Source organism: Atheta coriaria, unplaced genomic scaffold, assembly GCF_025399875.1.
Source record: "Atheta coriaria isolate IRGN ID8LTWV9N9 unplaced genomic scaffold, Caltech_Dcor_3.1 hic_scaffold_8_pilon, whole genome shotgun sequence".
NCBI lineage: Eukaryota > Metazoa > Arthropoda > Insecta > Coleoptera > Staphylinidae > Dalotia > Dalotia coriaria.
In genome coordinates this window covers 295,020-309,356 of record NW_027045450.1, presented here as the reverse complement: position 1 = coordinate 309,356, position 14,337 = coordinate 295,020, and the positions used below count along the sequence as shown (strand labels likewise).

The following is a 14,337-nucleotide window of genomic DNA, read 5'->3' as shown; positions in this document are numbered from 1 at the left end:
TCCGGACAGAAGCCCGGCGCCTCCACTCTATGCGCACCATGGGAAAGTCGGAATTATTACTCAAAAGCAGAAAAAATCAATATAAAGTCTTGATTACATACAAAACTAAAATGTTACATTTTTTGTTTTTAGATAATGATCGAGGAACATCATCATTAAACGACTTGGACATATCCCAAACGGGTACAGAAATATCTCCTGAAGTATTAGTGATGGCGACATCGATGTCCCTGCAGCTGGAGATGACTAACGCGTCAAAGATTCCAGGCGATCCGGAAAACGTAGACGCGAACACAATCGCCCCGGATGAACCGGCAGCAACCGCCGCCCAACAGCCGCCGACCGACCCCTCAACACGCCACCGCATGTTTGCCATGCCGCACTTCCGGCTCTCCGACCTGCCCGATACACGCTGGGGGCCTTTCTTCGAAGGAGGCAATGAGGACCACAACATCACAGCGCGCGTTGGCAGTACTGTTAACCTAGACTGCCGGATTGGACTTTTACAGGACAAAACAGTAAGTTTTTACGTCTAAATTTATTTATTTTCTAAATTATCCTTCGTCGACAACAATTTCGTCCTTTCTGGAGTCACGTATTCTCTATTATAGATGCAAGACGTGATTCGTATGGAAAATGAAAGGAAGTAGCGATTTCCTTACCTCCTATCACGCCGTCTCCCGTCTCTCGAAACAAAGCGCTTTGTAACGCCGCAGGACGCGCCGCGCCTTCGCACGCACAAAAACCCGCTTTACTGCACGCAAATGCGTTATAAAGGCACCGTGCGACGCGCGCGAGATTATCGTAATAAAATTCGAGCATAAAACGCGATGTAAAACGCTCGCAGGGGACAATATTGCGTACATACATACACCAACACACAGAGTGAGGTTATGCGAAGCTACCCCTCGCGTGCGCAAACACCGAGTAGTTGGGAATAGTCATCATCGTTTACTTCTTTCCACTCTGTGCAACCGGTTTGTGTGATTTTGTAGTCTTTTATGCTAGTTTGTGAGGGTTTAGAGCGCGATAAATGACCGGGACATGATTTTTTCAGGGTGGGAGGTAAAGAATTTATAGTTGTCATGATGGGTTTTGCAAAAACGTGTGGTTTTCAGCGGTTTTATTAGTTTTTCGATGGTTTATTGCCAAAATACGACAGTGAAAACATTTATTTAGGTTGAGATTTATTACTTTAAACATGGTTTCCACATGTTATAGGTGAAACCGGACGTGCGGTACTAAAAAAATTGATAAAAACAAAATAAATTTTTAAAATAAAGAAATTTTTATTATTTTTATACTGTAAATGCAGCAATTTAGTCAATTTAAACAAAAATCTTGATTAAAACATTTTGTGTCTCTCTAAAAATTCCTATTTGACATTGAGAATTTAGTAAATCTCTTGAAACATAACCAAATTTATTCGTATTCTCTCGCATGTCATAAAAGCGCGTGTATTCATGACGACCGATTGCGGTAACAAAGTGGCTCAATTTTTACGACATTGCATCGCCCCACTAAAACCACTCCTATTGCTGCTCATCCCCCATCACAGAGGGTGGAATATTCTCACGCGCAAGTAAAATATTCGCTATTTTTCTGGTCGGCGCTCGCGCTGGCAGTGACACGGTGGTTATCATTCCGGGAACGCCGACGGAATCCACTTATTGTCCTGCCGCGCGCGCCCGCGCTACAATCCGCATAGATCCTCGGAAATATCGCGCATTAAATGTTCGGAATATCAAGTCGTCGCAACGCGCGTCTCGGACGAGACTTTATTCGTGATATATATTATTTAGAAAAATCCCCACGTACATTATCCTTGCAAGGAGCGGACATCCATGGACATGCCAGGACATGAACCAAGCAAAAAAGAGTTATATATTGCAAAATCATACAAATATCTTGAAAAACTAAATTTTTTACAATTTGGTATAAAAATCAGTGATTTTAGCACTTTTGTTGATAAAATTCATCATCAAAGTTAACATTATCTAACTAAATTACATTATATGATATTGTTTCCCTAATATCATTAAAGATACACGTGCTTCGTTCAGGTGCATATAAATTACGTGCATTGCAAAGCCGAATTTCGAAGCGAGCGGATCAGCATAATAGTTGCTAGCCGCCAGCCGCCATAAAAGCGATACAGGTTACTGCAACTACTCAAGCTTGCAGCGTTGAAGCTCAAGTCTAAACTACATCCTCCTACACGCTATATAACCACAAACCAAGTATGCATAAAACAAAATTTTCCATTTTTCAAAGGAAAAAACATATTTTATGCATAAAACGTAATGAAAATGAAATATTTAAGTTTGCGCTGGTCAATGGTGTTAATATGGTTGCCTAGGTTAGAAATGGTGAAAGTTTTCCTGTTTATCTTCCCCCACCTCTCTCTATTCTCTCTCTTGAATGGTTATATACACAAACTTGGAAAACCGGCCGAAATTCCGTCTATTATTAGAAGAGATTACATCAGCGCTGCTCTGTTATCATAGCTTATTATATCAGCAATATTCGATAATGGCGACGAGGGTTGCAAGCCGCGCCGCGCCCAGTGTTTCCGTCCAGCTGAGATCACAATCTAACAAGCCGGAAACAATAGAAAGTTAACTATCAAACATCAACACGTAACATATTTTTCGTTTTCCGATTGGAAATAATTTTGTTGATGAATTTCAGTCGTTTGATTGATGTCCCCAAACCGGAAAAGGCTTGTGGGTCACAATTTCGGCTTTATTAATAAATTTTCCGATGTGGGCGGGTATTATTTCATCAATTGTCGATTTCATCGATTTGCAAATCCCTCAATCTGCATTCCTCTGCATATTTATGAGCGGTCAACAAAAGGGAAACAAATCGGTTATTAATTTCACCCTCAGTGAAAGGATTGGCTTAATAATTAATCAATGTATCATTTTTTGACAAATAAACAGAAATTTTATGTTTATTTTAATATTGTGTTGAATATGATGCAATGAGCATAAAAATGTGAATAAAGGAGTGCAAAGAGATCTTGAGAGGCATCATACTCGCATATTTCGATGGGGGAGTAACGCCGGCGGCTAAGGGGAGTGCCTGGTGAAGGACACTCGTCCTGAATTCCGAGAATGCTTCACCTGGCTCGGACCGTTTGCTATTTGGCCTTCCTACTCGACTACATACAACTCCGCCATTCTGAAAGTGTCTAAAGTGGCATATTGAATTTGTTACATGTGTCAAATGACTTCTCTTCTCCGACAAAGCATTAATAAACAATATTAGGTATAAAAAAGTACTTCAAGGAAAATCTATAATGTACATCATGTATATTTCAATATTGCAGCTGACACATCGCATGTCAAGGCGTAAAAAATGGCATCAAAACAGGAAAAGCACCGCCATTTTAATAATTTACAATTTCATGCCGTTGACGCCGTTGGAAATACGCTTGTCGTTAAATCATGCGCCGCTAGAAATGCAATTTTATCACTTTTTTTCCTACACGCCATTTTACTGCTATTTTCCATCTTACATTCCATTTTTTTTCTTTTTTCTAGGAAAAAAATTGTTTGCAACATTCTTGCTTCACGCGACAACGTGTCGCTTCCTTGCGCAGCGACGGTATTAATTTCCTGTTGTAATTTGCGGGCCTCATATTTCGCAATTTCACTCGTGCATTTCCCTGCACACCGCGCCTCAACTGGCTTTAAAGTGCTTTAACTTTAGTTGCACCCGTTTAGTTTCGGAGTTTTCGCACCACCGAGCGCGCATCTAGCATACACCGTATTAACAGACATAGCGGAGGCGCCGGGCGCGCGCCGATGCGCGAATATCAAGATGATTAAGTAGTTTATTAAACAAACGCGAGCGCGAGCGCTAATTAAACGTGCGACGTATTTATTAAGGTCGCCACAATTGCGCGGATTTATCACGCGCGGCGCTCAACACACCCCGAAGACAAAGACGAACTCAATGCGATTATTCATTTTATTATTCATTAGTGTAATCGTTAAAAGCTCGGGACTATAAAATTTATTGAAGGCAAGTTTAATCTCGTTGAGTTAATTGGTGGTAACGTGATGGTGATATGGAAATGATTGGCGTGGTTGGAATGTTATAGTATTTAAGGGATGTTATCGCGCTGGGGAAACTCGTCAAAGACGTGGAGCTTTTGTAGACGGAGCGGAATTTCGAATTGTGATGATGGTCTTGTCGAGGCGGCTGCATCCGTGCGTCAATTCTGATGTTATTAGTGAGACTGCTTGAGAAACAGACGTGATGAGGGGTAGTTTCCAAACTTTGCAGACCAGTGTCTCACAGACGCCAAACACGTAAATAGTTGAGCAAACTTTGATTGATAACCAACTACGTGAAGGCATGGAATTTATAATTTGCAAAAATTTTAACCAAAATTTTAATTTTTTTCCAAAAAAAATTTAATTTTGATTTTAATATCAAGTTTTTTAATGATTTTTACTAATTTTTCATAAAAATAATTAAATTTTCACATTTTGCAAATTGAATTTCCCTAAAAATGATTTAATCTTCCAACAATAAACTCTGCCTGCCAGTAATTACATGAGTTATTACTCGGCAAAGAAAAATGTAAATTTCCTGTTCCGGATTTTGCGCCGATGGTATGCTTTGAAGTGGTTCGGACTTCTTGTCCCTCACTTATCGCGTTACCATGATCCTATTAACTGTCAGCTGGAGCGGTGCATTTCGCGTGCAATTTAAATATTTGCCAAAGGATTACCCCCTCACGTGCATGCACGGTACGTGCGAGCTACAAGTTTAATAACGGGCTTAATTATTAAAGCGTTCTGCATAATATGTAGATATTCCGGGCGTGACGTTGAAGCGCCCGGCGCCTTCACCATCGGCATTGGACGTCCACGCAACGACTCTATAAAGTTGAGAGTATAAAGTATCCGCGCATGCATAATTCATTTCTGCACTTTTAAACGCGCTGTGTTGCGACTGAATGTGCATTTTATCTTTTCTATCATGGCTAGTGCTCGGTATCTAGTACGTAAATCGCTGCATCACTGTAAAAATGTAAAAATTCTGTTTCACTTGACTTTTTTAATGTAACTTTTTTTGCAATCAAAATTCTGCTCATGTGAAGAGTTGGCAAGATGCTTTTTAGCAAAAAAAATGAGAAATAGAAAACCCTCGAGTAATATTGTTTTAAAACATCATCGGCGCAAAGTTTTCGAAGCTGAAAATTTGCTTGCACATGCTGCGCGTGCGGGTCGGCAAATATTTCAGCTAAACTTGTCACGTCCGCGCATAGTTTTTGGCTCGCACTTGCGACTTGTGAATTTTTGCCAACATTTTCCACATCTCCAGAGCACTCGCAACGTTTTCAACATTTCCACTCCTCATTACGAGTTAATGTCTTTCCGTGCGCGATTATTATGCAAAAGGTTCCCAGTTCCACAGCCACTCAAACATTGCGTGCAAACTTTCATTCAAACTTCTGCCCAAATTCCGAAATTCCACCCAAGACCAACGTCAACAAATTCAAAATTTTAATAAGTGTCGGATAATTAACTTTCTCGCCTCAAATGGAGAACTTATTAAAACGAGTTTTGTTCATCTACGCGATATAAACTAATAAATTGTTGGTTCATAGTTTTCCGCGCGGATAGAAGAACGGAAACCTAAAGCGCCCTCAAACTACCCACGCTGAGCGTTAAGTTTAGCCGCCCCCGCTCGTACAACTTCTGAAAACTGAACCGAAACTAAAACCGAACTGATAAGATTAAAAGTTCGGTTCAATTCCTGCACGCAACTTTGATCCTATTAGTGTGTATGTTCCAGCAGCATGTTCACCCTGTTTGTACATGTGCGTGGGATGGGGTGGCGGTGGCATGACGCGATGTAATCTAATTGTTCGCCAAGACCAAGTTGAATTTTTTCTTGTTTGGCGGCTTAATGCGCGCCCGCAATAAAAACACCTTGGAATGCGGAGCAGTGGTGTTGGTGGTGGCAGCGCTGAGGGGTTGTGACATTAAATCTGGCCGTCGCAATCGCCCTGGAGGCATCCGGGCTAAAAGAGCCGGTCTGTTAACTCCTAACTCCCGACAGTTTTAACTCCAGTATAGGCGTCGGGGATTCCGACGCGGCGCGATGTTAACGATCATTCTGGAACATTTAATTAATCCAATTTCTTAATGCATCTGCCATGCTACTCATTGTCGACTTTATTTAAATCTCAAACAATAGTTAAAAAATTCAGCGAGAAAACAAATTTCTAACAAAATATATAAAAAATTGTTTTTCTAAATAAAATTGGAAATAATTTGTTTGTCAACGATTTAACTTGTTGTTATACACAGAAAATTGAAAACTTTTCAATTATTTATCATTTCGCCACGCTGTTTGCGCAACATTTATATTTAAGTTGAGCGTTGGCGCTAAAACGTAAACACCCGCGACTAAATCGCTGATAACACAACAAACAAGCGTAAATATTACATGAAAATGGTATACACCGAACTAACACTCTATTTTAACACATCGTAGTAACAAGTTTCATTCATAATTAATCAATGTTGCTGAAATTACAAAAATACCTAAATTTGTAATCATTTTTAACATAATTTATTCATACAAAACTTTTGTGATTATTTTAGTCCTTTTATAATAAATTTATAATATAATCTATCAAACTACTATGTTTACTTACTGATTAACTAACAATTGGCCTTAGAAAACGTTATATAATAGCAATACAAACAATCAAAATAAAGCAACAGTAAGCAAACAGTTTGATGGTATATTTTTTGTTGCTTTCTGAGTCTTCATAAAAGAGTTTGTGCTTCGGAAAGTAAAAATCAATGTATCGAACGTGTTGATTGAATTTATAATGAATTGAATTGAATTGAGTCGTTCGGCCTCGCCTCGCATTGCTGGCGGTATTAAATAAATTGGGCGCTTCACAAATCCCCATTTTTTGCATCTCTTATCCGCTATCTTTTCTCAACGTCTTCGTCAGGAGTCTCTTTCCATTGTCCATATATGTGCATTTCTCTGGCATAAAAATTCACCGGAAACTCAATGGAAAATCGAAGCGAAACAAATTCGCTTATCGTTTGATATATTCGAAAAGTTTTCTTCAAGTTGATACTTAAATTGAATACAAACGTAATAAATTGTCTCGTATTGTGCACATGCATATATTTATCATCTTTGCTTTGCATTAAAAGCTTAGGAAATAAATTCGGTTGAAGTAAATTTAATTTTTTTCTTTGTTGGTGGAGGCGCCCGGTTTGCAAAAATTTGACGTGGATTTATTATACAAAAAGAGTAATTAAACGCCGTCGCGCTCATAACAATTAGAATCCTTTTGGCTTCATATTTATTGCTCGTTTTGTGTTTGAAGTTAAATCTCAAGAATCGCATTTTTTTGCAAGAAAATTAATGCAAAAAAAATGTTTGCGGTAGATTTAAACGAATCGCCGGATTATTCATATTCAACGGCGTCAAATTAAAACGAACGGGTGGATCATAATTCTTCGTTAATTAACTTTTGCTTTACTTTTGTTTTTTTGGGGTTAAAAATGTGATTCAAACATTTTTCCACGTCGCAATTAAAGTACTAATCCCAAAAATATAAAAAAATCTAATCCGAACTTTAATTAAAACACACATTTCGCATTTTATGATGTTCTACTTTTAAATATTTATTTATTTGGGTATACAGTAATAATTGACCGGAAATTTACGAGTTATAAATGAAGTGTTAAAAGCTTCCAACCGCAAATACTTTATTTCAGCGCTGTGATGAAATGTTCGTTTAAAAAATAGCACACTGTTAAAATTACCACGTTATATTTAAATTTAGAAGCATAAATATGGCCGTAACACAATGAAACATGGAAATATCGAGTGTTTTACATGCACTTCCAGCAAAAATAATATTTTTCTACTTTTAACGCAAGCTTAAAGTAAGAAAAACACTGTTGCAAGTTTTGTTACGCAAGTAGTCACTATATTCAGCTATAAACTTAACTAACGCCATAAAATTTTATTTTCTCTGACACCTGACTTTACACTAAAGGTACCTGCTGTCAAATACATTAAAAAGTAAAATTTCATCGTCTCTATCAATCTATTTAATCACATTTACGTAATAAGATTTTATCTGTTTGTATATAGCTGTAGCTATAGTGACAAGTTATCTCTGAATTAATGTTTAGCGTTAACTAAATGTTAGTCAGCCGGCTGACAGTTGACGAATTTCGAACGGACGAGAAATATCGAACGAATTATACGCTCCGTAAGCGAGCCAATGAGCGGGGGCGACGCGGCGAATTGAACAACTTTATCGTCGCCCAAACGAGCCACCCGACGCCCGCGCTCGCGTAACAGATGAGTCGAAACTGTAAACACATTGTTCGCATCGCAGCCTCATTGCGCCCCGAAGGTCTCCGGAGAGTCGGACGACTAAATAATTCACAAGCGGTGATAAAATGATAAAACTTTCAGTTGTTTCACTACCGCGTGTCAGCAAGTACAAAGAACATTTTATTAAGCGAGGGATATAAACAACTTTAAATAATTCAACATTCGCGAATCTATTATTTGCTATTTTATCATAGAAAGCATAAATTATTAGCAGATAATTGAATTGGAGTGAAAGGCGGTTGCCGATCGCCGCTCGCATTAGTTAATTACACACAATGGTGGATGCGCCGGGCTGGGCGCAGAAACGGACTGCTTTTGTGCTTGCCGCCGAGACGATATCGACGCAAGAGCCTGGATGCAATAACGGTGCATCCCGCAGTGCGATGCACTAATGAGTCCTTCGCGCACCGGAAAGCGGTGTCGCGTTCAGCGCGGTTCACTGCTTCCATAGTTCACATAATTGCATTGTAATTATAATATACGAGACACGCAGCGTCATTCGAGCCAATGCGAATTCAATTCATACACTCCGCTTTCATCTCCTAAGAAATTCTCGAGAGGAAATAAATTATTTTATAATGATGGCCGGCGCCTCCACCACCAAACAAAAAAAATATTATTTTAGTGTTGGCTGACAGTTTAGTGGTTGTTTGTAGTACAGTTGTATAGTTTGATAGTTTCGGTGTATTCTCGACGAGATTTATTATTTCCTTCGTGGACGGCAAGACGTAGCAGGCAGTTTATGCCCTTTCACACCGATCCAACACACTTTTAAACACTTTCGGATGTTCTAACTTGTTCTCCGGCGCTGTTTGCACAACTTTTCCTAGCGTGTAAACTTCGTCCACTCTGCGTCCACGCGTCGTCGAAATGTATAAAACATAAAACATGAAACTCACAAAATGTCCACGTCCGCAATTGTATGTGGTTTTATCACCAACCACACAAACACATGTCGGAAAGTTTTCATAAAGTATTCGAAATGAATAAAAAGCATGAATGAAAATATAAAAATTTTAACTAAGTGACCAAAATATAAAAAAAACACGTTGGAATAAAGATGAAAGATGAAAACATCTTAAAACGTCTTGATGTGAAATTATGCTCAAACTTTGGCGAGTTTTCACCTTCTTTGTGAAGTGTTCAGTATTCAGACACTTTTCACGCAAACTCCGTGGAAAGTTTTATCACTTCGAGTCATGAATCTCGTCCATCTACATGCAAAGTGTGCAACTTTCGACCACAAAACTACCCTAAAAATAGCCCGCCTGCTTGTTTTAGCACTATGCCTATAATAATTACATTCACTTAGTATGATACTTTACCCAATGGTCAAACATTTTCTAGTAAAGCGTTTAAACTCGGTCGGAAACTCGTTAGTAGATATTTATGTGTTGGGTCGCTACAAACCCCAGATAAATGAACTACTTTACTCATGGTTATAGTTTTAAAGCTGTGTCTAAACATGTTCAACTTTAGGAGAAGAGGAAAAGGAAGAAATTTGCAAATAAACAAAGAGTAGTTTTAGTTTAAGGCGTTTTTGCAAAACCACAAACAAACAGTTTTAAAAATAATCATTAATCATGATAAGTTTTTTCCGAAAATATTTTTAATTAAATTCATGTTTCGTAAAAATTATGAATGCTGCGTGTATATTGTTTTCTTGAAACTTTTGTTCTGTGAGTCACATTGTTCAGTGAATAATATTCTTCTCCAAGACGTTCACGTGTACATCTTTAATTTGTGTTTTTCTCCCACAAGCATGAGCATGAAAAAGATGTATTACATTTTTTATCTGGTCTTATTCTGCGAGTGAAATTTCGTGCATTCAACAAGCTCTTCGCAACTTTTTTCGTTGTCTGGGCGTCTTTTCATGCTTTCAGCTTGCTAGATTTTAGATTTCTGCAGTGTCTAGTTTAGATTTCACTGTGCTTTCACTATTTTATTTGTATCATCGGTTGTGCTTCGTATTTTAGTGTCTTATTTTTAGCTTCGTTCTTATCTCTCTTCTCGCTGCTTTTTATTTCTCGCGTTCTAGTTTACGTTTTCGCTAGTTTTCTCACGTCCTGTGCACGTTTGCAAGCATCGTGCAAGCATTGTGTCAAAAATACAATGCACACACTCGACGAGGTAATTTCCTATTTCGGTATTTATTGCATTGTTGTTTGCGCGAATCGCACAAATTGCATTTTTCCACGGACAAAATCCGCATCGAACGGAAGTTCAATACGTTTAACACAACAAATTTACAACAACAAAACACGTGTTATCTTTTTTTCTGTTATTTTGAAAGCTATACGAATAATAAATGCAAGTATATTATATTTTCTTTAAGAGTTTTTAACACTTTAAAGTGTTGTTGCATGTTGATAGATATGCTTCGGTCGAAAGTGGTTGGTGAAGGCGCCGCGCAAGCTGCCTCGGATAAAATCGAGAAAATGTGTTGAAAACGCATAGTTGACCCTCTTCAGCATTCCAGGCGGCGGTGTGGCCAGCTACCACTCCCCTCATCCAAGCGATCCTTCATGCTTCACGCTCGCCGCTCTCAATTTCCATCAATCACTCGAAAATTGACAAGAGCACTGAAACTAATGTGGCACGCCGACGCTCAAAAATACCAATTTTTCACTGGGTTTACTTTCACTCCATCTAGGGCACTCCTGTTAAAAAAACAATAAACTGATTAATACTTCAAAATTTAAACCAAATTTGAGCTATTGACTGAAAGATATCATGAAATACAAGAATTTTAGTTAAGGCAGGAAAAAACTTGTAGAAACTAAAGATTTCTACACTTCATTTCGTTTTGGTTCATTCGTTTGTCCTCGTTGGTTAGAATCCTAGACCGGTGTATTTTTTTGCGGCTTTGCACAGCTTTTGCGAGGCGCGCAAAGTTCAATCAACTGAAATACGGCCCGAATCTTGTTCATTCGATTGTGACTCTACGAATTGTCACCGTCCTACACCCTACAAGGCCCAAAAGAAAGAAAGAATCCGTCGGAAAACCCTGGGATTTTTTATTTAGAGAAACTATTAAGTCCTATTCGGGCGGATTGCCGAATTGTGCTCGTTTTGTCGGTTGATCTTCAACTGAATTAACTAATATATCTTGTGGAATGCTGGCACGTAGCATCAGAAAACCAAAAAATGTTTAAATAAATTCCCGACCGTTTTTACAAATTAAGCTCCTCGGGTTTAATTTGCTGCTATTTTTGTGTGTGTTTCAGGTAACGTGGTTGCATCACAAAGAGGATTCAATTCACTTGCTCACTGTTGGCCGGCAGCAATACAGCAGCGATGACCGCATCGAGTTGAATTTCCGTTACCCGAACAACTATCGGCTGAAGATCGCGTACGTGACGCGCCGTGAGGAAGGCCTCTACGAGTGCCAGGTGGCAACGCATCCGACCAAAGTGAAGCGGATATTCCTCAAAGTCATAGGTTTGTGTTACACCAAAAGCTTCCACGGGCGTTAAGACCCGAGAGCACTTTTACCCTGCTTAAATTTCGTGCTATTTTTTCGTTTCGTTCGTTTCTCTAGGTGTAATTTACTTTTTTCTACACATGTTCTACATTTCTTTTATTTCTTTTATTCTGCTTTGGTAAATGTATATGGCTTCGGGAGCTTTGCGCGCCCGCGAAAAAAGCGACGTTTTAGAAAATGGTGAAGGCGCCGGGCGAAGGCAGACCAAGAAGTTGTAAAAGTTGCAAACTTTTGTTAAACTATTAATTTCGCTCTGAGTAAAACGTGCAAACGTGAGTAATACGTGAGTAATACGTGCGTAAAACTCCGGAAAGCTGCAAAGTTCAGCGCGGCATGTCAGAAAACGGGAAAAAATCAAAAGTATGAAACTTTTAGCTGAAAGTCACTTTTCTTACGTGATAAATTATTCTCATTTAGATGCAATTTACTTTTATGACGTTTATAACAAATTTTCATTTATAATCAACGCGCTAAATCATAAATTGATTAATTAAATAGATAAAGCCAGTCATAAAATACAAAATTTGCTGATTCTAGTATAATAAAAGCAAACAACCTTCAAAATATTAATTAGTACACATTAATTTTAAACAAATTTTAGTATGAGACTAATTAATATCGTTTCAATTTAAAGAAAAAACTATAAGATTAAAAAATTCATTTTAACCTTAATTTTAATTAAACTACTTTTATTTTTTGTGAGTTGCAAACCCTTCAAATGCACATCCTCATTTTCTCTCATAATCTTTACGCTATTCCTGGCTTCTCATTTAATATTAAGAGACTCACGGTTCTAGACAAGCAACTTGATCGTGTTGGAAAGCCACGTAAGCTCAAAGCTCCATCTAGCGCGCTTTACATGCAAATGATAGAACAACAAAACAACAAAATAACAAAATAACATGTATCACCGTCGTATTAGTTTTGATACACGCGGAAAACCAACAAAACATACATGCAGTCAACACAAACACTAACAATAAAAACAAAACCAATAGACACAAAATGAACACAAAGAAATTAATAATTATTGGTTGATTATTATTCAAACACATATAAAATAATATTTCATTTAGATATGTGACAAAATAATAATTTTTAACTCTTTCGATAAAATTGACAAGATAATTTTTCATGCGCCTAGTTGGGGTAAAATAAATTGAAACCGTGCGGGCCGATAGTAAATGATAATGGGAATCGTGCTAAATGGTAATATTTTCTATCGGTCGATGCGGTGCGTCTCCTTTGACTCGTCCTAGCATCCCTACATGACAGCATCTCAGCGTACATCGCACAGCGCACCTTTTTTTTGCGATTTTCTCATTTGCTCGTTCGCTTTACCGCACTCGCAGGTTACTTTTACGTCGTTTTAGTTGCACTCACATCGACTTTCGTCCTTTTTTCGTCCTTTTTAAGTCCGCACTCGTTCCCTTTGATTCGTGTGAGGGTGTGTGTTCCACATTCCCGGTTTACTCGGGCTGTCTGATAGGAGTGATAGCTTTGAAAACTGTTTGATGGACTGATTGCGGTGGTTTTCGTCCGGCTTTTTTTATCCGGAAACATTTTCAAGTCGATTTTCGACATTTCCCGAGCAGCGGTATTATTTTTCTTCTTGTTGTTTGTGTGTACACAGAATATATAAACATTTTCGGTTGATTTCAGCGCCGGAAGTGCGGATAACCGACGAGTCCGGCCGACAAGTGACCGAGAGATATTACAAAGCCGGAAGCGGACTTGAATTGGCCTGCAACGCCCGGCAGGTGGGTGCTACCGCCGAAGAACTCCCCGTCAGTTGGCGGCATGATGATATACTACTTACTAAAGGCATCAGGTAAATAAAAATTGTTTACATTTGCACTCAACGGCGGAAGTTGTTCCTTGGGAAATTATAAAACACAACAATTTCTTCCTTTGGATATTGTTTTCTTACGATTCAAATGTGGTTAACTTGTGTTTCCGGTTTTGCAGCAGTAACGTGTCCGCAGCAACGGATTCCGCCAGCGCCACGTTGACGATTGCTCCGCTGCAGAAGAAGCACTCCGGCAACTACACGTGCGCGGTGGGCGCTTTGGCGGCGGCCGCCGTCGCCGTGCACGTACTCAACGGTAAGTTATAGCCCACGCCGGCCGTCGCTCGTAAATCTCAACTTTGAAAACGTAATGAGCGCAGCCGAAATCCAAACGCGACTGCCGCCACCGCCGTCGCCATTAACTTTCACTTACATCAAGGAGGTCTTTTTACGCCAGCGTTAACCGAAAAGCTTTTAGTTTCAATTGCAAACATGGAATAATTAAATACATATTGGTGGAGGCGCCGGGCAGAAATAAATAAAATTTTCAAATGAAAAAGTTAATTTGCTGCATGCGAGTGATTCCGATTCGTAATTTTGTTTTTTGCTATTTTGGGAATTCGTGAATTTAATTGTGAAATGCAAACTGCGCCAAAAT

General features: G+C 38.8%; 1 protein-coding gene across 1 annotated transcript in view; it reads left to right on the top strand.

Moving 5' to 3' along the window:
- The window catches only part of LOC135797359 (limbic system-associated membrane protein-like), a 66,354-nt gene that overhangs the window by 42,618 nt on the left and 9,399 nt on the right, over nucleotides 1-14,337 (top strand). Inside the window, exons 3-6 of the mRNA XM_065309662.1 lie at nucleotides 133-518; nucleotides 11,634-11,847; nucleotides 13,553-13,721; nucleotides 13,859-13,995. Coding sequence (XP_065165734.1) covers nucleotides 133-518; nucleotides 11,634-11,847; nucleotides 13,553-13,721; nucleotides 13,859-13,995 — 906 coding nt within the window. The remainder of the gene's footprint in view (nucleotides 1-132; nucleotides 519-11,633; nucleotides 11,848-13,552; nucleotides 13,722-13,858; nucleotides 13,996-14,337) is intronic.